General features: G+C 43.7%; 1 protein-coding gene across 3 annotated transcripts in view; it reads left to right on the forward strand.

Moving 5' to 3' along the window:
- Map7 (microtubule associated protein 7) overlaps nt 1-23730 on the forward strand; it is a 132655-nt gene that overhangs the window by 39024 nt on the left and 69901 nt on the right. The window contains exon 1 of one of the 3 annotated variants that reach the window (XM_050159481.1): nt 20227-20380. The exons of the other annotated variants lie outside the window; for them this stretch is intronic. Coding sequence (XP_050015438.1) covers nt 20359-20380 — 22 coding nt within the window. The 5' untranslated portion in view covers nt 20227-20358. Of the gene's footprint in view, nt 1-20226; nt 20381-23730 lie in introns of those variants that run through there. 3 annotated transcript variants of the gene reach the window in all.

The raw sequence follows: 23730 nt of genomic DNA on the forward strand, positions 1-23730 counted from the left end.
CAAGAGGAGGCCAGAGTGAAGAAATGCTACAAAGCACGTGATGTGATTACAGACACCTGCAATCCCGTTACTCAGGACACTGGCCGGGGAGGGCTGTGAGTTTGCGCTGGTATACAAAGTAAGACCCTATCTCAGGAGAAGGGGAGACACCTACTCACCTACTCAGCTAGGAAGGTGAGGTGGCTTTGGGGGAAGAGTCATGCTTTTACTACAAGCCCTTACCACATTTCTTTTTTTAGTTGTTTTTATTGAGCTATATTTTTTTTCCTCCGCTCCTCTTTCTTTCTTTCCCCTCTCCTCCCCTTCAACCCTCTCCCAGGGTCCCCATGTTCTCAATTTACTCAGGAGATCTTGCCTTTTTCTACATCCCATGTAGATTATTAGATCCATGTATGTCTCTCTTAGGGTCCTCATTGTTGTCTAGGTTCTCTGGGATTGTGAATTGTACACTGGTTTTTCTTTGCTTTATATCTAAAAGCCAGTTATGAGTGAGTACATATGATATTTGTTTTTCTGGGTCTGGGTTACCTCACTCAATATGATGTTTTCTAGATCCATCCATTTGCCCACAAATTTCAAGATGTCATTTTTTTTTCTGCTGAGCAGTACTCCATTGTGCAATTACACCACATTTTCCTTATCCATTCTTCGGTTGAGGGGCCTTTATGTTGTCTCCAGGTTCTGGCTATGACAAACAATGCTGCTATGAACATAGTTGAGCACATGTCCTTGTGGTATGATTGAGCATCCTTTGGGTATATACCCCAAAGTGGTATTGCTGGGTCTTGAGGAAGGTTGTTTCCTAATTTTCTGAGAAATCGCCATACTGATATCCGAAGGGTCTGCAGCAGCCTGCACTCCCACCAGCAATGCAAGAGTGTTCCCTCTACACATTTCTTCTCACTGGCTATAGCTCAGTAGCCACTGATATGTTGGCTGTAGATGTATAAACTGGGGTTCTTAGAGATAAAATTTTGGGTTTTTGAGAACTTTACGCTTGAGTACTCAGTGCGCCTACGTCACTCCCACCCTCCTGATATATTTTTGGTGGATAAATTTAGAGCCAGATATAATCATGTATGCTTTTAATATCACACCCCAGATGCTGAGGCAGGAGGATCTCTGCAAGGTAGGCCAGCTTGGGCTACACAGTGAACGAAAGGCCAGCCTTGGCTACAGAGCGAGACCCTATCTCAGCTAAATGGGGGAGAGAAGGGAGGGGGTGGAACAGAATTATCTGCGGTGTAAGGCTAATGAATAATTAATTTGTAGTACATATTGAAAGGATTTTTTTTAATCTCCTAATGTGTCCCATCATTTTTTTTAATGAGTATGTTTTTAGAATTGCAAACCCAGAAAGACACTCTGGAGGTCATCTCTTGAGCCACCAACAGTTGCATTGTTCATCCTACCCGAGGGGTTGCTTCCTTATCCGACAGTCTTTGCACCTGCCCGGTGCGCTGGTTCAGTACCATCCAGCTGACACATCATGCCCACAGCAAGCATGAGGCGGTCTGGAAAAATTCAGGTGGGATAAAGGAGCTACAGCTTCTCTGCCTAACACTGGCATTCAAATCCTAATGCAACAGTTATCTGCTGTGCACAACAAACCACTCCAAAGCCCGGGAGTGTCGCACACAGTCCTGCAGTCTGGACTAGCTCCTCTCCTGTGCCCACTCAGGCTCCTTTTAGGGAGGGCCTGGCAGTTCCTGGAGCTGTCAACAGGTCCGTCCTTGTTCTCCTCCACAGGGCCTTCTGACCTCTCTCCTCTCACGGAAATATTCCAGCAGAATAAACAGCCAGCAGTGCTGCCAGAACCCTTAGGACCTAGCTTTGGAAGTCACCTTTGCCATGTGCAATACAGGGTCAAGTGTGTCTACTCCTGTCCTAAATAAAGGAGTAGAAGAGGCCCTACGTCCTGGTGGAAGAGTGGCCAATCCGATTCAAAGAAGGCTGTGACTCGGCAGGTGCCATGACTGGTGGCTTCTCCCACAGCTGCTGATGTTCCTGACCCCCTGGGCATCACATTGGTTGTGGGGGATGCTGACAGAGAGGCACTTCAGACCTGGGAGCCAGTGTGCTGCACAGTATGCATTTCCTCACTTATTGGAGTGTACTTGTTTGGAGGTTTGCTTGTTTTTACTTTATGTGTGCAGGTGTTTGCTTGCATCTGGGTGGTGCACCACGTGCGTGCCTGGTACCATCAGAAAACAGAGGGGGCATCGAATCCCTTGGAACTGGAGTTTGAGACAATCGTGGGCTGCCTTGTGGGTGCTGGGAAATGAACCCAAATCCTCTGGAAGACCTGCCAGTGCTCTTGACCACACACACACACACACACACACACACACACACACACTCCTGAGTGTGCTAGTTTGTGTGCGGCATTCCAAAGCAAAGTCTTTTATGCTTTGCTTCCGGGACAAGGTCACTCAGAGGTCCCATCCTCCACCATTACAGTCGACTTATTGAGGTTCTTCAACTGAGTTGATCACATAAGTTGCTGAAATGATTGACATTTCCATTTGCTAGGAACCTCAAAACGGATCTTTCTAAATTGACGAAAGTATTGCCTTTGTTTCCCAGATGATTCTTCACATCCCTTGCTTCTTTATTTGAATGCATTTGTGTTAATAGATCGGGATCTTTGATCAAAGTAGAGATCAAATTCTATCACATTCATATACTCAGATGTGGACACGTGTACATAGCTGTCTATAAACAGCCCTTTATTTTAAAAGGCATTTTATATGTCTTGCTTATTATACACACACATGATACGTGGATACAGCCCCCCAAGTCAAGTGTGACCAGTGAATGGATTGTGATGTCTCTGATCACACAGCCCTGCATCTTTTCTTCCATTCCTGTCCCTCTACCTCCCTCCTCTCTCTGATCTTAAAGCATTCTCATTCTGTTTCTTCTCTATAGACGAGCACGCTCTTGCAGTAACAGGTGCGTGTGAGCAGCCTTTAACCCAGAGCCTCCATATCCAGTGTCCCCGTTTGCATCTGCTACCCTTATATGTAGGCGTTGTTTTCTTTGCTCTACCTCCCATCCATGGCCGTGCAACGACGGACAGCAGAGCTTCCCTGGGTACCCAACAGAAAGCAGCTGGATTTAACTTTTGAGTAAGGATCTAAATACAGGTTCCTTCTTCTCTGGCAAAGTATCTTAAGAGGGGGGTCTCCTAAAACTCTTGTGCTCCATAATATCAAGGATCTGAAGAAAGGCTCTAGGTTTGTGTGTGTGTGCGTGCATGCATGTGTGTGTGTGTGTGTGTGCGCGCGCGCGCTCCTGTGTGCATACACAGGAGACAGGGTTTATAGCTTCTAATTAGATTCTAAAGCACACATGACCAGGCGCCATGGCACACACCTGTAATCCTAACACTTGGGAGCCTAAGGCAAGAAGACTGCTGTGACTTCAAAGCCTGAGCTACATGTAGAGCTCCACTTCAGAATGGACTGGAGTAGTATCCTGTCTCAACACAAAACCTGCATGTCTCCTAAGAAAAGGCTATCTGGGTCTTAATAAAGAAATAAAGAGAGAAGAAGAAGAAAGGGTACAGGCAGACAGACAGAGCATCACTGTTCTCTAGTGAGGTGTCAGGAGAAAGGGTACAGTCAGATAGACAGAGCATCACCATTCCCTAGCAAGGTGTCAGGAGAAAGGGTACAGGCAGACAGACAGAGAGAGCATCACGTTCCCTGGCAAGCTGTCCCTCCAAGTACTAGGAACAGAGGATGGGAGTATAGAGTTTGAGGTCAAGAAAATGAGAAACTTACATGAAAAACAAATGAGTGGTCTTCACAAGAGAAGAAAATCGGGAAACACTGAATGAGTACCTTCCTCATGCCAGAAATGCTTGGGAACTAGTTTTTGGATACTGGCTAACTCTGTGTTAAGTGACATTCCATGTAATTCCCACAACTCAGGTGTGTTGTGTGTGTGTGTGTGTGTTCGTAGTACATATGATATATATGATCGTAAGCTTACTGACCTAAGCATCTTTAAGTGCATGATTCAGCGGTATTAAATATGTTTACAGTGTTGTGCCCTCAAAGGATTTTTTTAAACATTTTTCCTATATAAATATTTCTCCCGTATGTTGTCAGATTTATCTCTGTAGCATGTGTAACTTATTCCAAATCCCAAGGACAGTGTAAGTGAAACATATCTGCTGAACACATCCGTCCACTTTCTGCACTAACTAAAAGACTGAATGTTGTAACTACCACCAACTGTGTCATTGACTGTCGCGATTCTGCTTACGTGCGCATCACACCCTAGGGATGCAGCCTTTGGGTGGCAGATGCCCTTGATTCTCCTCTGCCTCCTAAGTCCCAGTGAGATGGAAAGCATGTGTCCCGCATGTCGGCTTCCACTAACTCAGCCCAGAGACTGCGTGACACCCTCCGTGCCAGCGGCTTCAACCCCTCAAGCCAGAAAGTACAAATAAAAAAGGATAAGATGGATTTATTCTTACAAATAGAAAACGGATATGGTATTTAGGACTCTAAAAAGTTTAATCACTTATAACTTGAGAGGTAAGTAGGATATGTCATTCCAATTATATAGGCGTATGATCTGGAGTTCAAGGCCCAAGTAAACAGCTTCTCGGTGGTAGTTGTGTGTTAGCCTACGTCACCTCACTATAGAATATATCCTATACTAATGTCATCTTAGACCTATAGAGAGACAAAAACAGATAGGAGGATCCAGTGTGCTCCCATGTATGAGGCCCTGAGTTCAGTCCCCAGTGACAAAGAAATATATGATTTGGGTGTAAAGATGCTTGGTGGTCTATGTTCCTACAAGAAGATACCATGGCCGTGTGGGTGTCATTTACTTCCCATAGTAGGGCGCAGGTCTCTGCTTACCTGTCCTAACCACTTCCTCTTGGAATATGGATTCTGTGGTTAGGATGAGGACAGGGAAGACTTCCGTTCCTCCTCTCAACCCCCCAGCAGCTTTGTTAAATACGAAGAGGGCCATTAGTTCTGTAGGAGCTCTGATAACTGTTTATTGTACAGAACAAATGAGTTTGTTACAGCACAATTGTCCCGCTGTTTCCCCAACAGTGCCCCTTTCAGATCAGATCCAAAGGCAAATAGAGCAGCCAGTCATGTGGAGATGACCACAGGTGGATCGTCTAGTGCTTTTGCTTTGGGTTTCAATTCTATACTTAAATCTACCATGTCTCCTTATTTTATACAGCCCACTAAATAAAATGTTTCACTCACGTCTTACAGATCAATTTGGAGTGCCAGGGGAGATGACACATACCTGTTATTTCAGCACTAGGGAGTTCAAGATCATCCTTGGCTATTTAGTGATGCCCAAGCCAAGGTGGGCTACATTTGATACCTGTCTCAAAAAGAAACAAATAAAAATCAATAAAATACTTGGGAAAACAGCCAGGCAGTGGTGGCTCATGCCTTTAATCCTAACACTCTGGAGGCAGAGGCAGGTGGATCTCTCAGTTCGAGGCCAGCCTGATCTATAGGAGCTAGTTCCAGGGCAGCTAGGGCTGTTCCACAGAGAAACCCTGTCTCAGAAGACCAAACCAAACCAACAACAACAACAAGTATTTGGAAAAACAGAAGGGGAAAAGGGAGATGTCGTAGAGCTGTGCTTCCACTGTCTGTCTCACTCGCTGACCCTCTCTTAGCCGCTGATGGTGCACCTTGCACACACCTTGGTCACTGACGGTGCACCTTGTACACACCTTAGTCGCTGACGGCACACCTTGCACACACCTCAGTCACTGACGGTGCACCTTGTACATACCTTAGCCACTAATGGTGCACCTTGCACACACCTTAGTCGCTGACAGCACACTTCGCACACACCTAACCCAGTTTTCTCGTCAGCGTTCTCCTTGTCTGCGCAGCTGTGTCGGTACAATTAGCTGCCTACTAGCATGAGAAGCTGGGGGAAGCCACTCGATAGACTGGGTTCAGACACCACAGAGTCACAGATCTAGGCTGCCAGCTCTGACCAGCTTTGTCCTAGCAACAGGGAGCTTGCTGGTTGTCGTCTGTCTTCGCACAAGTGACTCATCTTGGCACCAGAAAGCATCAGCATAAACTGGGTCAGGTAATAGGTTGAACTGTAAAAAATTACTCTATGTAACTATTTCTGACCCAACATGACATTTAATGTTGTTTAATCTACAAAGCACAACCGAGGAAATGCATTTAAATTTTAGTCTCTCATGATATAATATTAATTCATTTACTTTAAAAAAAATGCTACCTGATAAAACCAGGCTCAATAATCCGAAAAGTTATACAGCTATCCACTTTTACGTTCAGAAATGTTGTCAATGTGCAGACTGTGGCAGAGTCCTAGCTGGAACAATGTCAGAATTCTTTGCGGCATGAAGGAAGCATCCGGAAGAGGGACAGCAATCGGGAGAAGGGAGGTGGTGCTTAGCACGTAAGGCTAGTAACGCAAAGGGAGCAAAAGGAGCGTCAACAAGGCCTACCAGCAGATCTGTGGTGGAAAGGCTGGTCACCTAGGCCCACGGAAGCAGTGATGCTCAGATTGTGCCTTTGAAATAGGTATGTGGGCATGGAATGAGCTCAGCACCACATCCCACTTATCCCAAAAGGACGGCTTCAGCCTCACACTCGGAAAGACCACACTGTTTGCTGATGTCTGAAGTCAACCTGAGGGATTTCATTTTCCCTTTATCTTAAAAAAGCAAAATGTAAATAGCTGAAAGAAATAATCTATGCAATGCCTGATAATATTACATTGTAATCAGCTTGATAACTAAAGGGGAAAAGAGTCAACTACATAGACCATTTGGTGGTTTGGAGGATTATTGAGATTCAAATGTCCAAAACCAGGAGAAACACCACTAGAATAACATGAGGGCCCGAGAAGCAGCGTCCATCCTCCTGGAGCAGGCCGAGTGTGCCTTGTATAGTGTGCGGAAGTGCAGCTTCACTAGCAAGGTCACACTGTGACTCCGTGTTAAGATTAAAACAAAATACAGATTGAGCATTCCTAATCAGAAAGCTCAAAGTTCAGAAAGATCTACAGTCATTTTGAACTCTAGCATGGTGCCACAAGTGGAAAATTCCACATCTATCCTTCATGTGGTAGTTCCCTGTCAAACCACAGGTGCACAGCACTGAAAGTACCTTATAAAATTACCTTCGGGCGGTGTATCAGGATCTACGAGATGTAAATGAATTCCATGTTTAGACTTGACTCCCATTTCCCACATTGTGTGCTGTGCTGCGTGCCTGCTAGCTGCAAAATCCAAAGAAAATTCACCCTCAAGCAGTTGTGGTCCCAACCATCTCAGATAAGGAGATTAAGTAAGATAAGTAAATAAGATTCTTACTCAGGCTGTGTAAGAATCCACGTGATCCTAGAATCTTCTAATGATTTTGTGTTCTTGGCTCCTCAGCTTTCTTGTGCCCATTCTATTTTGAAAGCTGAACTTGATAAATACAGGATTACTAATTATAAGGCATGACCTTGAAAGCCTGTGCTTAGCACGCGTTTCTTTGTGATTGTCTTTAAAGACTCGGAAGGATTCTTACTCTCTCAGGATCATCTCTTTGTGAGGGAGTGTATATTTGGAAGTGGAATTGAATGTCTTCATCATTGGCCGTTCTCTACTCAGAGCTGTCTTAGCAATCTCTGAGTGTAATTGATGCCTATCCCCAAATTTAATGGCATGAGCTTGCTGTTCTAATTCTGTTAAAGTGTTTCATGGTTGCCTTGGCAACCGTGACTAAGTTTCTCACAATTATAACATGGAAAATAAAATTAAACTCATCAAATTAGAAAACCGACAGAAGGAACAACATCTTGTCTTTTAGTTTAACATCTAGCATTTTAGTTGTGGTTATCATTTATCTAATTGTAAACCATCTAAATCTTAAAGTTATGAGATTCCTGGTTTTTAATATTCTTACTTCTCTAATCACAGATGGTTTGGTTTGGTTTGGTTTGGTTTTCTGAGACAGGGTTTCTTTGTGTAGCACTGACTGTCCTGGAACTCAGTTTGTCTTCTAGACTGGCCTTGAACTCAGAGATCCTCCTACCTCTGTCTCCGGAGTGCTGGGATTAAAGATGTGTGCCCAGCCAATCACTGATCTTGATATCCATTGCTCTCTAAAGAGTCTTATTCTTTGTGATCTTCTATTAATGTGGTTTAATTTTTTTTATTGCTGTAGATAAATCCCTCCTTCCCCATGCCCACCACTGTCCTTCACTTGCTCTCTTCCTGAGATTGTGAAGCCACCGTGACTCTCGCCTCCCTAACCTGCCCTGTGCTTCCTTGCCGCTGGCATCTATCCATGCAGAAGACAGGAAACCTCTGTGAAGGACTGTCAGAGTCCTCTTTGTGGTGAGAAACCTGTAGTTACAGATCACAGTGGTGATGTAAGGACACTTAGGGTGTTCAGGTGACAAAGTGAATAAGTGATAGGAAGGACGAGTTGAAGTCTTCGGCAACAGTAGGAAGAAAGGAAGCAGTTGTTGACGTTGCTAATAAAGGCTGCAGAACAAACCTTTTAGTTGAAGGTTCCTATGAGGCTGAGGGAGTTCTTGCTGTACAAGCATTGGGGTCTGGGTTCAGATCCGCAGCACCCACATGGAAACCAAAGCCTGGTATAGCAGTGAGTGCCTGGGAGTCCAGTGCTGGAGACTCAGACAGGAGAGGCTCTGGGGCTTGCTGGCCACAGTCCAGCTGCGTCAGTAAGCTTCCAGGAACCTTAAAGACTCTTCCAACAAGTAAGGCGGAGAGTAATTGAGGAGGTCATCAGATGTGGGTTCTCTGTCTCTCTGTCTGTCTGTCTCCCCCTCCTCTGGGGGAGAAGGATAAGTTCTGAAACTTCATAGTTTGCCCTTATAGAGATAGGGCCTTATCTTGGAACGGACTAAAATCTAGTCCTGTTAAAGTCATAAGTTGTTAAAAAAAAAAAAAAAAAAAAAAAAGAAAAAGAAAAAGAAAAAAGAAATCATGAACAGAAGTCTCCAGGTATTTCTCACCTGTTTGTGACTAAATATTTAAAACTGAAAATGCATTTTTCTAGCGATAAAAGTGGCAGTGAACACCAGTTGTTTGAATAACACAGAAAAAGATTAAAGCTGTGAGTTAGCTGTATTCCTTATACCATTTATAAGACGCCACGTCAGCATTTGCGTGTGTCATTCTGCCTTCTAAAAACTGCATGTATCTGTTTAGAAAGTTGGTGTATCATACATATGTAATGTTGTAGCCATTTTTACTGAGTTTCAGCCGCAGTTTTGAGACATTGTTCTGAAGTAGCTTTGACAAGTGTCCTCTCATTTGAGATTCCTACGAAAAGAGCTGGTGGTTTCTGATTTGTTATAATCTGCATCTTTTTGACTGATGTAACGATAAGCATTTTATATGTTTATTGGCATTTTCCATCTTGCACGAATGTTTATGCCTTCAGGTATTTTGTTTTCCCCCAGCGCTGGGGGTTAAGCCCACTGATTCTCACTTGCTAAGCAAGTACTCTACTACCGAACTACACCCCCAGCTTCTTTGACATTTCCTTTTGAGATGTGTTTCTCCTAAAGAATACTTATTCTTATAAAGAACGCTTATCCTTTTCTGTCCACGTCTATAACAAATAACTCTCATGTCAGCATTAGCGATTGATTGCTGTTCCAGGGTTTTGTTTAAATTGTTGTGGTTTGAGCTGATTTGGGATGGCCCTCAGTGGTCAGACCCTCACTCAACTGGTTTTGAACAGCAATTGACCTATAAACTGTAAACTCATAAGAGCTGATGAACCCCCTAAAGCCTGGAAGCTGGGGCAGGATTAACCCAGCTCAGATGCACTCAGCCTTCCAGTTCTAACTAGGTCAGTCTGCAGCGACTCTCCCAGGTTCTGGGCTATTTTTATCAGTGTTTCTTCTGCCTATGAAAATTAAAATTGAGAAAACCTTCAGATGCTTCCCATATGGTTGGTATTCGTCACATGTGCTGAAGGTTCCATCTGAAGAAGCAGAGTGGGGGGTGGATAGGAGGACAGGAGCAACCACGGCAGCAAGCCCCTGCCTGCGGGGAGGTTCAACCCTTCTAGGAACCTTCTGTCCTTCTCTGGGGGTCACCTCCGTCCGACTGACTGCCACGCCTGCTATTTAGTGTGGTGCTTTATGCAGGCATTGAGTGGTTTCCCCTTCTTCCCTCTCTCCATGCCACTTTACTCAAATAAACATCTCCTTGATTTTTATGACCTTCGTTGATTTTCCAGCGGGTTTAATGAGCAGACAGCACGTGCTGCCCCCACATCTGGGACTTAGAGAACCTCTGCTTTTGTAGTCAGTTGTGCATGTTCCCGCATCTGCTTGTTTAGGCGCAGGGGAGTGGGCGATGATGGTTTACCACCCTAATTGGTCCATTAGACCTGCTCACCAGCGCACGAAGTTCTAGGAAGATGGGGAAAAAAATGTTGATGCAATCAGACTTGTGGAGCCAGCTAATGGAGGTAATATCTATAATACCTATTTTTGCCATCTTTAAAAATGCATTATGGATTTATATTTAAAACCCCAAAAAGCAAGAAGAATTGATTATTAAGTCATCAAATTCAGTTACCTTCTTCTGAGGCAATCTGGTGACCCTCTAAATTAGATTTCCCCTAAATTTCCAATCTGTGTGTGCTTCTGCTGACGCATTCGAGTAGGAAAGAGAATTTACTGCCGTGCCGTGTTGATTTTATGGGAAATTATGTGAAACTGTATAATGCAAATGGGGTTTTAAAAGAGACTCTTGTAAATAATATAATTTAAGAATATATTTTAAGGTGGGTGTGGTCCATGCTGTAAACCCAGCACTTAGGAATTGCAGGTAGAAGGAAAATTAAAGTTCCAGGCATCCTCCAACGCACAGGGAGATCATGTCCAGGCTGGGCTACACAAGGCCCTGGTTGAAATAATAATAAATAATAACAAGAATAGCAAAGAATTCCCATAACTACTCAGGATAGTAAATCCTTTCGAGAGGAAAAACAGTAGAGAGCTCAATTAAGTCGGGAACCTCATAAAATTACTTGCCTTAAAGATTCTACAAGTTTTAATTGTTATTTACTTCTCATTTTTAAAAAGGGGAGACATGATTCAAAACACTCCCAAGTGCATTTAATATGTAAAGTCCATCCTTTTGGAAGCAGAACATGCCCGCAGCAGATCCTGAGCCTTTGGTTAAGCCTTCCTTGTGCTTGCAGGTCAGGAATCATTGAACTTGATTAGGTTTATTTTATAATAGAGACATGTACATTAAATGTATCCTAATACATAGCAAATGCCATCTGTCCTTTTTATGTGCAGATACTGACAAGGAGAGAGAGCTGAGGCTGTAACTCCTTGGGAGAGTACCCACCTATCTTGTTCAAGGAACTGAGTTGGCTCCCTGGCACTAGGGAGTGGGGCAAGCTAAGGAATTCACCAGTTGTTTGAGAATTTAATAACTTAGTAAGTATGTAGTTAAGGGGACTGACTGCTCATCCAGAGGACCCAAGTTCAATTGCCAGCACCCATATGGCAGCTCATAGCTGTCTGTAACTCCAGTTCCAGGGATCTGACACTTTTACAGACATACTTGTAGGCCAGACACCAATGTACATAAAGTAAAAATAAATAATTTTTTTTAAAAAAAGAATGCAGTTAATGCACCATCATCCACATCCTACTGGAATGGCTGTTTGGGGAAAGAGGAGAAACGGGGTGAGGGGATGAGACTGCTTGTTAAAGGTGATGCTGATGTTCATAACATGGTAATGTTACCGTTCAACAAAGGCAGCTTTTATTCCCCGTTCCTGACTGTTGCAGTGCTGTTTCAGTAAGAACATGTACTTAGCTTTTATCTTACTTTATGGGGGGGGAAGAGCATAAAATATATTTCTTCTTGCTTTTGTGCTGGAAGGCTGCCAGTGTTTCATTTGGCTCAAGTTGTTCAATGTTGGATACATCCTGGTTCTAGAAGGACCTGACCTTTCTGGAGATGGATCTCCTAAGTCTGAGATAGGAATAAGAGTCTCGAGTCAGCTATACCCCAGGGGGAACTGCTCTCTGAAGCTACCCCAGCTCTTGTCCTCTGCTCCAGGCTCCCCTTTGCCACAGGCCAGTCGGTCCCGCCTCCAGTTGCTTTCTGCTTCCTTTTCATACTTAGTTTTGGCTAGTGTGAAACCAGGAGTCACTGCTTTTCCCATCTGAAATCAAATTGATTTTTTTTTTATTTTGTAAAGGGGAAAGGGAAGAGCGTCTGAAGATGGTGTACCGTGTGAGAGACTGGATCTGAGTCTTTCCTCTGGAGTTGGGACACGTTGCTTAGAGTTGAGATGGAGAAAGGGGCGCATGCGGGGCTCACATTCCCCGTCCCTCTTTTGCTCTGGAGAAGCTGCGCTAGTCTGTTTTAGAACAACAGGAATTTGAGAGTTTTCGCATTCAATTCTGTTTCCGCTGTCATCAACGTTCCTGTGTGTGTGTGTGTGTGTGTGTGTGTGTGTGTGTGTGTGTGTGTGTGTACGAAAGAGCCCACAGGTGCTTTCGTTTTTTTAAGATCAGAAATAAATAGGGATTCAGAAGTAGCCTAACTTAAGCCTTTTTCATATAATTTCAGGCCTCAGGGAAAGTTGAAGAGCTGCAAGAATGGTACAAAGATTTCCTGAGTACCTTTCTCTCCTAAAGTGTTGGGGATGGAGAGGTGGGCGGCTCAACAGCTAAGAGCACTGGCTGCTCTCCCAGAGGTCTCCTCCACTGTTAACTTAATTTTTTTAACTTGTTATTTAAAAAGTTTCAAGTAAACACACACTCACACACACCAAAATTAACTAAACCCAGAGACTTAAACTTTTCTTTAAAAGATTTTCCTTTTAATGAACACGGTGTTTTGCTTTCGTTTCTGTCTGCTTGAGGGTGCCAGATCCCTCAGAACTGGAGTTAGACAGTTGTGAGCTACCATGTGGTTGCTGGGGATTGAACCCTGCTCCTCTGGAAGAGCAGTCATTGCTCTTAACTGCTGAGCCATCTCTCCAGCCCCGAGAATTTAACTTTTTAAGATTTTTAAAAATTTATTATTAATTATCCTTTTTTTTTTAAAAAAAAAAAAAAGCATCTTCTGGGCATATTGTATTTCTCAAATAAAATAAACTAGCTCAGTAAAGCACTATTGTATAACACCATCTGTCCCCAGGATGAAAACTCAGGATTGTGCGCTGTATTTCCTTGTCTCCAGTCTTACTGCTTCCTCAGGGTCTTTCTGTGTAGTTACTAACACCTCAAAAATGAAGTGTCTAGGCCAGTTTTCCTGGGGTAGGATCTCTATTTGGGATTTAGCTAGTGGAAGATTAAATTTAGGTTCTGTACTTTGGGCAGGATTGCCACGGAATAATATCAAGATGCAGGATTTGTCCCAGTCCTGGTGATAGTAACTTTTCACCTGGTTATGGCGTGTCTGCTAGATCGTTCTCCACTATCAAGTAGCTGGCTTTTGTTCTGTAGTTACTTTGTTGCGGGAAGGTATTTTGAGACTTTGAAAATGTGCTCCTCTTCCTCATATGCTTACCCATGAGTTTAGCATCGATTATTCCTTCCTGGAGCAATTACTATCCTGTCAGATGCCAAGGAGAGGTTTGGTAATTCATTATTGTCTCTGCACTTATTAGTTGGCTTTCTGCCATAAAAACTGCCTCTCCTTTTTTAATTTATCAGTATGCACTAATGAATGCTTACTTTCTTCTATTAGTTATAGTTCTTTAGCCAATTATTTTTATTTATTTCAGCATATTTTTATGCCAAAGTCCTCTCATTTGATCATTGAGACCCCTTTCAAATTTTCACAGTTCAGTGGGTATCTAGGATATGTACAATGTAAAATTACAAATAATCTAAAATTAGGTTGTGTCCTATATAAATCAGGGTGGTCCCCTACAGTTCAGTGTTGTGTAGCCGCTAGTAAAGGTGTTTTGGAAATATTCCTGTTATACAGAAGCTATCCAGATGGCTTCCAAGATAGTATAACATGAAGATTCTGGGTTTTGTATTATACACGTAGATCTTTGAAAAAAAAATCTGTAAGAGCATATACTCAAGTGCTTCTGGTATTTATATCTAGACTGAAACTGTAGCTTATTGTAAGCATTATGCCCATATATATTTTCTATTTTCCAGACTTTTATTTGTTAACTTGATGTTTTTTAAGAGTAAACATCCATATTACTGGAAATTGACAATACATTGGATAATAGGCCTTTGCAATTTGGAGTAGAGCTTTTCCATGCTGAGGCTCTTAGGGAAGATTAATCAGTGCTTTTCTGTATTTGTAAAAAGAGAGAAAGCCTTTCCTGCCAGAGGATCAAGGCAGGCTTCCTGCAGAGATGCCACTGGCTTGGGCTCTGGAAGCATCTGGGAGGTTTGGCATAGATGACTGAAGAAATGGTCCAGGTGGGAAGAAGAGCAGGGCGCATCACGAAGCACAGGTGGAGCAGCTGAAGCATCCATTGCGTGTGCAAAGGGGATTCTGGTATTGGAAGACATTAAGGGCTACCCCCTCTGAAAGCAGGTCATGGGCCTCCAGCTGTCAGGTTCTGCCACTAATCCTCCACACAGGAAAATCCCCTCTGAAATACATTGTAATTAACCTGAATGATTTGACACCAAAATAGAGAGCTCGGATCTAATAGACCTCTTAAAATCCATCAGAAGTGCCTGGAGCAATCGAATTCTTTCCACTGGGGGAAGCAGTTGACTCTTCCAGCAGTTTCAGCTCAAATCATCCCAACTAACCAGGCAATTGGCTTTGCTTGGTTGTTTAACAATATGTCTGACTTCCAGTATACAACTTTTTTTGACATTGTTTTCTTTTATTTTTGAGATTATATTTACATCATTTCCCCTTCCCTTTCCTCCCTTCACACCTTCCCATATACCCATCTTTGCTCTGCTTTAAATTCAAGGTCTTTTTTTCCTCATTAATTGTTGTTACATGAATATATATATATATATTTAATGTATACACACATGTATATATGCCTAGATATATATTCCTAAATATAACAGCCTCAGTCCGTATAATGTCATTTTAAATAACTGCAATGTGTAGTGGCATTTCAATTGTGTTTTAATAACTAAAGACTGCCTGGGATCTGAGAGTAAGACAGTCCCACTGCTCAGCCTTACAGACCAGATTATGACAACACACACCTTTAATCCCGGTAGCCACCCTAGTTGCCATAAAAATCGGGTGGTGCACACCTTTGATCCCAGTGGTGCACACTTTTGATCCCAGCCCTAGAAAGGAATATAAGAGGGGGCAAGACAGCTCTCAGATGCAGTCTCCTGAGATTTCAGGAGGCAAGATGGCCATTTCAGACTCAGGTCGAGGTAAGAGCACATGACTGGAAGTTTTACTCTTAGATATTCAGGCAGTTTTTATTTATTAAAATACAATTAAAATCCACTACATTTCCCCTTTTTGTCTAAAATTTTAAAGAGGCTCTAGCTAATATAAGAAGACTATATACAATAAGTACAGCAAAGCTGGTTATAGTTGCTGGCAAGCCTGCAGTCACAGGAGAGAGAAGCCTGGAGAGGAGTGATCACAGACGTGGTAGACAGGTACCGGGTACAAACTAAAAATGCCTTGGTTATTTCATAGAAAGTCTAGCTTCGGTCACACAGACAAAAGAAATTGTTTTTTTTTTTTTTTGTAATTTGAAATCTGTATGTAAGAGTCCAGAATAATATGCATGTGAAGTTCAAAAAAAATTGTGGAGTTGGACCTGGTGGCTCACACCTCCAAACACAGCTCTCAAGGAGGCTAAGACAGAAGAATCATGGTTGAGGCTAGCCTGAACTACATAGCAAGACTTTGTTAGAAGAAAGGGAAGAGGGAGGGGAGATGAGGGCGGTATGGTGACACACACCTCTAACTTCAACACTCAGGAAAGTAGTGATAGAAGGATCAGGGGTTCAAGGTCAGCCTTGGCCATCTAGCAAGCTGGAGGCTAGCCTGGTCTACAGGAGACACTGTCAATAAACAAACAAACAAACAAACAAGAGCAGGCCTTTTAATGAATGCACAAGCCTCTGAGTCTCTTCTAAATAACAAGTGGTGTTCTGGGGCTGGGACTCATGGGCTAAGCAAAGCCTTTGGCTACTTGTGATCGTGGCCTTTATCACAGCAGTAGAAAGCTAACTGACCAGTCCATGTGCTCTTAGTGACCAGGGAGGACAACCAGGGTCTTTGTCTTTTCAGTTACACGTTCCTCGCTGTCTCTATCCCTAAATTCCCCCCGACTTTCTATTCTCTGTAGAATACAAAAGGATGCAGGGCCCCGCAAATCTCTGTGGCATGAAGCTTTGTTACAAACCAGCAAGGGACAGAGAAACGGGGAGGTGTTTGTCAAAAGGCACACACTGCTTATGAGTTCTAGAAATCTACCATACAATGACGTGGCAATAGAGGATCACATTCTTGAAGTTTGCCGGGAGAGACCAACATTCCCATTACACACAATGAGGTGTTCATTAGCTTGATTGTGGCAATCACTTCACTGTGTGTGCATAAGCATGCTATCGTGTTACACACCCGAAACATACAGATTTACTTCTCAACCGCATGTCAGGAAAGCTAGGCGCGGGGAGAACACACAAACGCGGCTAGATCTCTCACAGCCAGAGAGAATTCCTATTGTATAAAAACAGTTAAGATGGAAGAACAAAGGAAAGGGTACCGATAAGTTGCAGGTTCAGTGAGAGAACATTAAATGCCAAGCGCTGTTCCCACAGGTTACCACGTCCACACAACAGCTTTCTCCTGTCTCAAAGGGAACATGCAGGCTAGGTTAGGAGAAGGGCACTGATAGGTCATGATCTTTGTTGTTGTTGTTGTTTTGTTTTGTTTTGTTTTTCGAGACAGGGTCTCTCTGTAACTTTGGTGCCTGTCCCGGAACTAGCTCTTGTAGACCAGGCTGGCCTCGAACTCCCAGAGATCCGAGATCCGCCGGCCTCTGCCTCCCGAGTGCTGGGATTAAAGGCGTGCGCCACCAGGTCCTGATCTTGACCAAGTTACAGCCAAGGTCGACTATAGGGAGAGCAGTGAGCCGGAAGCGAGTGAGCAGGGAAAGGAAGTCCATAGATTACTTTACATAGATTACTTAGACTTTCTTCCCAGGGTCAACTCTGTAGTCAGGCCCCTCGTCCATCAACTCCTACCATGCAATGTTTACTGTGTTTTATATTTGCTAGCAATTATCATGTGGTATTTACTTATAAACATATGTTTATTTCCTCTAGCTCATTGGGATTTGTGTACATTTAATCTCTACTTAAGTGGTTCTCATTCCTTTAAGTAGTAGTAAGATACCAGTTTGACCTTTATTCATCTGTCAATATCATTCATTAATATAGTTTTGCAATACATTGAAAACGACATAAAAATGGAGTGATCAGTCAAGCCTTTCGTTGTGAGAAAATAACCAGGAGGGTAGCTGGAGCCGGGGCTGCACCTCCTTCCAAGCTGGCTTCTGTGCAGCTGAGCATGAGCCAGCACTCCCAGAGCGTACTCCCAGCTGAGGGCTGGGCACAGGCACCTCTGGAGCCCCTTGTCTTGTAGAGAAGCCTTTGTCCTCCTTTCTCTTGGTGACTGTCATTGTTGTGCTGTATGAATGCATTGCCGTTTAGCTAAAACCCTGTTGTTCTCAGGGAAGAGCGGAGCACTGTGTCCACACAATGTCCCGCCCTGTCTCCTCTTCCTTCTCTCCCTGTGGCACTGGTCATTTCCCATCAGCAGGTCACCCTGGCCTAAATGCTTCCTGGGTGCTCAGCCCCTCCTTCCTCAAAGAGCGCATACTGCACTGGAGCATGGTGGGAGAGTTCCAGAGAGACCCACACTTACTTAGAGGGCACCCTCCCACACTCTTCAGTCTCAGTAGCTGCCTGCGTACACTCCACGCATGTCTTTCCCTGTACGCTAAGTCATGTCTGCGTTTCTTATAGTACCTAATGCACGGTAAGTAGCTGCTAGACTGTACTGTTCAAGCAGTCATGTTCAGCGAGATACAATTTTTTTCACGGTATGAATGACCAGAAACTGTTTAAATCTGTGGGCTTAGACTAGCTTCAGTGCTGTTCATCTCTGTGCTACCCAGGCCTCATCTACAGAACTGGCATAATAAAGTTATCGCTAGGATATCAGATCAGCCCACATGCGTGGAGCTCTCAGAATAACATTTTGACCCCCAATAGATCATCAATAAGTTTGAACTGCTCTTCGTGACAGAGAATTTTCCAGGCTATAGGATATGAAACCCTATATCACAGAGCTTGTCTATATTATCCAGGTGCTTTTACTAGCATGAGAAACTGGGGGAAGGGTGGCCACAGCAGCTGTGACGGTGGGCCCTGCGGCTGTTGGGTGTCCATGTACACCGGAGAAGCTGGTTCTCCGTTAACTCTGGTGAGTAATCATTACTCTCAAGGGCCCTCTAAACGGTTCATTGCCAAGTACAGTGGGTGCTTGAGTCTTTCCACCGGGACCATCCATGTCACTTATTCAAAGACCCTTAAAAATTTTTCTTTTCTTGTAAAAACCTGTATCTTCTATTTGAAATTGGGCCCATAACCAATTTAAATTCAGTAGGTGGAATTTTAATCAACGTTTTCTGGACTCCATGCCATGTGTGTAAGTTCTCTAGTGTGAGCCCACACGGAAGCCCCTTTAAAACCCAGGGTTAGTGGTCAGAGCTATAGCACAGCACAGTGTTGACAAAAATAGGAATTTCGTGAGCTGAAGGCCAGCCTGGGCTATACTGCAAACTCTGCTTCTGCTGACTACGTAGTGAGCTGCTGTCTTTAAAAAGCAAACGAGACTGGACACCTGGCTCTGTGGTTAAGAGTACCCACTGCTCTTGCTGAGGACCTGCTTCAGTTTCCAGAACCCACACTGAGCAGCTTCTAACCACCTGTACACAGACAGACCCCTCTCTGCCTCTGTAGGCACCTGCACACAGACATACAAATAAAAATACTATCTTTAAAATAAGCATTTTACGATGGAGTAAAACTGGGAATGGGAGAGGCGACCCTCTCCAGGGAAGAGCACACGATTGATTGTCTAGTGCCAAACGATCAGCCCGGAAGACATGCACATTGGGGACACCAAATGGACGTGGCAGGCTGTGTCTGCAGTGACAACTCGGGAACAACGAGGCCATGAATTTAAAGGGAAGCAAGGAGGAGCACGTGAAATGTTGGGAAGGAGAAAAGGGAAGGAAGGGAGAAATGCTGTTAAAATACAATCTTAAAAGTTTAAAAAAAAATTAAAAAGGGGGGAACCCCTTTAAAAGGTAAAGCAAACTGGGTGGTGGTGGCGCACGCCTTTAGTCCCAGCACTCGGGAGGCAGAGCAGGCGGATCTCTGGGAGTTCGAGGCCAGTCTGGTCTACAAGAGCTAGTTCCAGGACAGGCACCAAAAGCTACAGAGAAACCCTGTCTCGAAAAACCAAAAAAAAAATAAAAGATAAAGCAAAATGACAGCAGAGACACTGACCCCCGCGTTCCATGGGACTTCCCACTGACTGAAAGTGGCAGATTCGCAAGGCCTGTACGCAACAAGTGCAGAAATAATTTCCAGAGCTTCAGCATTTGTATCGCTTGGTCCTTGCCCTCCTCTTTGAAGACTTTTATCGTGTCTTCAAACCTGAAAGCAAGTCAGTGGACAAAGCAGCTAGGCTTTAATCCCTGCAGTGGCTCATTGGCTCCCTCAGCAGCAGAGGGAGAGAAAGAACAGAGGTCTCCCTGCATGACTGAGTCCGAATGACTGCCGTCGGATGCTTGGTTCATTAGAACCCTGGGGGATTTAAATGCCATTGTTAGAGCATCCCAAACCAAAAGGCAAAAGAGCCTGGGGAAATAGAAAATATGCATAGATAGATGCTTAGGATCAACAAATTGTTGTTGTTGTTATTATTAGTGTGTGCTTCATTTACAGCCCATTTGGGGCCCCCAAACAATGAATCCCTGAGATTGGGGTGTTTCCCAGGCAGTTTTTAAACCAGGAAAGGCCTCCCAGCCTACAGCCCATGCTCCTGTGAGCTTCAGTGACTCTTTTGAACACAGCTTTTACTTGGTTCAGCGAGCAGGGCTGCTGTTTCAGAACAGGGCTGCAGGGTTGGCTAGAGGTCTCATCACCCCTTGGCTGGCTCCCGAGTGTACCCCCAAGCTGTAAAAGAGGCTCTTAGCGTGATTACACAGCCCCTCACTGAACATTTGGTGTCTGCGCGGCGGAGGGACGCAGAGCAAGAAGAGAAAGACATGCAGATATGGTGCAGCCCATCCGAGAAGGGGTCTCAGGATGGAGGATGCTGAAATGGACCGTAAGTTTCCCAGCTCCGCGTGCTGTGAGAACTTTAATAAGGATCTATGGAAAGGTATTGTCCTCTAGGCCGGTTCGGACAGATTAGCACTTTTAGCAGGTGGAAGCTCTTAATAGGTCTGCTGGCTGAAATGAGAAGCAGCCATGTAGTTTTGGTATTTTTAGAAAGAGAGTAGGATTTAAAGTTAGTGTTGCCGCGTTATATAAATGAGGACGTGTGCTTGTTTGTCTAGAGCCTCTCCACTGTCGTCCCTGCCTCTGCTCTCCTCTCACAGAGCCAGACGACAGCCCCAGCAGCTCGTGGGTCTCCCTAAAGACCTGCAGCCCCACAGCAAACCCCACGTGCAGTTTGCTGTCTTCTGAAGGAAAGTTTGGTGCTTGGTTTACTGTCAGTGTCTACTGCTCCTAACGTTTCCCCCCGGATCACATCAGAAGGATTTTGGGGAAGCGATTGCTTTTCTATGTAGAGTAATACGTTTGCAGAATGCTGCTGGCATTGGAAAAGGCTGTGTTTTTCTTGTCCCCCCCCCTTCCTTTTCTTCAGAAACATGGCCTGTGTTTTCCTCTCATCTTCTCCTAACAGAACATGTTCCTAGCCTTGGCCTATGAACACTGATTTCACAGGGGCTCTACAGAGAAAACGTCATGTTTCGAGAGTTATTTTTATCACTCTAGTTTCTTCTCCCGTAAATGTTCATCAAACTTAAGTTCTGAGCATAAGAAAGAACTTATTTACCTTTAAGTATATCTTTATGGGCATCGCTTATAATATTTACTCTACAATACTTGCTATAGGAAAAACATGAATTTTATGTAGTTACCAATCTCCAGCAACCACTAGAAGATGATTTATAGGCTGAATAATTGTTATTTATAGTTTATGGTTAAAAAAAGAAAGAATCAGGACAGCATATTTTGAATAGATCCCAGGTTTGATTTGAGTTTGCCTTTTAGCTCTGACCTTTACTAACTTGATATGTCAGAAAAATTATCAATCACAATTACACAGAAGTTTATATTCTGTAAGTGTGTCAGTGTTGTATACCTCAGATTTGTTAGGATTCCAGATGTACTAAAGAAAAGCAAAATGCTTCCTTATGATTTACTTAATTAACTGATTTCCAGATTCTTTTTTGCCCTTGAGTGTATTTTATAGAGACAGCCTTCTACCCAGACAGAAAGTATGTTTACATGGCAGGGGTGGGGTGGGGCCGGGAGCAGAGCACTTGTCTACCGTGTCCATGGCCCTGAGTTTGACCCTTAGCATTGCTGAAAACATAAAGCAGATTTACATAGAGTGTTTGTGTCTTGATGAGTAAGCAGTGGGTTTCGCATTATTTAGAGATGGTAGACTACAGTTCACTCAGCACAGAAATGGGATAAACCTCCAACAGGAAAATGTCAAGTGGAAAGAGGTGGGGGGCTAAGCCAGAGCGATCTCAATATCCTAGATAAGTTCTTATGTGACACTGGGTTTGGGTCCTGCTGTTGCAGTTTCCGCCTCTTGATGTGTGTGATATTAGAGCCTGCAGAAGCAGGGACCGCGAAAGCTTTGTTTCCGTTGACTAGCGTCGGTGTGACCAGCGCTTTAGAGGGGGATGAGCAGGCTCTACACTTAGCTATGCCTGCCCTCTGCCCACACAGTGCCCAGCCGCTCAGCCATGGAAGTGCACACAGGTGGGAGAAGCCAGTTTCCATTTGGACAACCCTGGAGAGGGGCAGTCACAGATGAGTGAGCACGAGAAACAAACCGTTTCTCTGCTGCTGTCTGGGCAACCCTAGCAAACACCGCTTCCCACCACCTCCTTGTCTATTGTGCTCACTGACTGAATAGCTTCTGGAAGGCTAGCAGGCCCCCCAATCCGGCCCCCAATCCATTTGTAAGTTAGTAAGCCCGTCCCTAGCTCCCAAAGGACAGAGGCGGAGAAGAGGCCACACTTTCGTTTTTGTTTTTGTTTTTGTTTTGTGTGTGTGTGTGTGTGTGTGTGTGTGTGTGTGTGTGTGTGTGTGTGTGTGGTTTACATACAGGGCTATGTAACAGCCCTGGCTGTCCTGGAACTTGCTTTTTAGATCAGGTTAGCCTCAAACTCAGAGAGATCCGCCTGCCTCTGCCTCCCAAGCAATGAGATGAAAGGTGTGTGTCACCACACCCAGTCTGAAACCACACTCCTTTTCTGGAACTTTTCTGGGCTGGATGATGTTCAGATTTGTGAAAAAAAAAAAAAAAAAAAAAAAGCCATCAATAGGATTAAAATTCCAAGACTTCGAAGTATGCTAGGTCAAATGTAATTTAACTTACTTCTCCAGACCAAAACACACAAACAGTCAGCAGGAGTGAACTCTGGGGGTGGGGTGAATTAAGGACAGAAAGTTCTTTCTCTAGGAAATGTGTGTTATTCCTGACTCTTGCAGTCCAGCCACAGTTGCTGGAGCTTAACCTAAAACTCTGCGTGTGTTCTAGAAATGAGATGGCTTAAAGGGAAAGGGAAGAGATTTAAATTAATTGGGGGGGGGGTGTAACAAGGTAGTGTCTCATATTGTCACCTGAAGGTGTGTAACGTCCTGAGTTCCAAGACTTAGCGCCTATTATACATGCAACTAAAGCCCCTAACCTATTCTGATAGTATTTTACTGAGTCGATATTTAGTGAATAGTATCTCAACTGAAATTTTACTGCTGAATTGAAGGCCCTTGTATAAGTTGACACTGTAATTTGTTTCTCATATCAAAACCTCAGAGTAACATCAAATTTTTATTGAAGCTTGACAGGGTCTTTCAAACCTTCAGACTTTGAACACTTGTAAACAGCTAATATGTGATCACCTGGCATGGGTAAGAACAGCTGTGGTTCTTTATGCCAAGGAGATTTCACTCCTAAAATCTAAAATGCCCGATCATGTATTAGAGAGGTACCTGTGTATAAATAAATTCCTTGATACTAATAATTAGGTTTCTTGGTGTCTTACTTCAAAACATCTATAGGAGTTCTTAAAAACATGATTCTTAATGAGAAATTACTTTTTTCGTTCCTATTCTGTTTGAAAAGGTAATGCCACAAACCATTTCTGCACTGTAATCTGTTAGCTTGTCCAGTATGTTTTTAATGTCTTTAAACACAGAATAAAACATGACCAAAGATCAAGTGGCATGACAAACGGTCAAGAAAGTAAAAGTTAACGTTTAATCTTTCTGCTTACTTGGTTTGATCCAATATTAACAATGCAAAGTTTCGTGGTTTTCTCTAACAACCTTTATAAAGTCGAACAGTAACATTTTATGTAACATTTTCAGATGTCTTAAGGCTGGGGTGTGGCAATGCTTACAATGTGGGAAGCTCTGGGTTGATCCCCG

Source organism: Alexandromys fortis, unplaced genomic scaffold, assembly GCF_014885135.2.
Source record: "Alexandromys fortis isolate MF-2015 unplaced genomic scaffold, M_Fortis_MF-2015_v1.1 scaffold_107, whole genome shotgun sequence".
NCBI classification, from domain to species: Eukaryota; Metazoa; Chordata; class Mammalia; order Rodentia; family Cricetidae; genus Alexandromys; species Alexandromys fortis.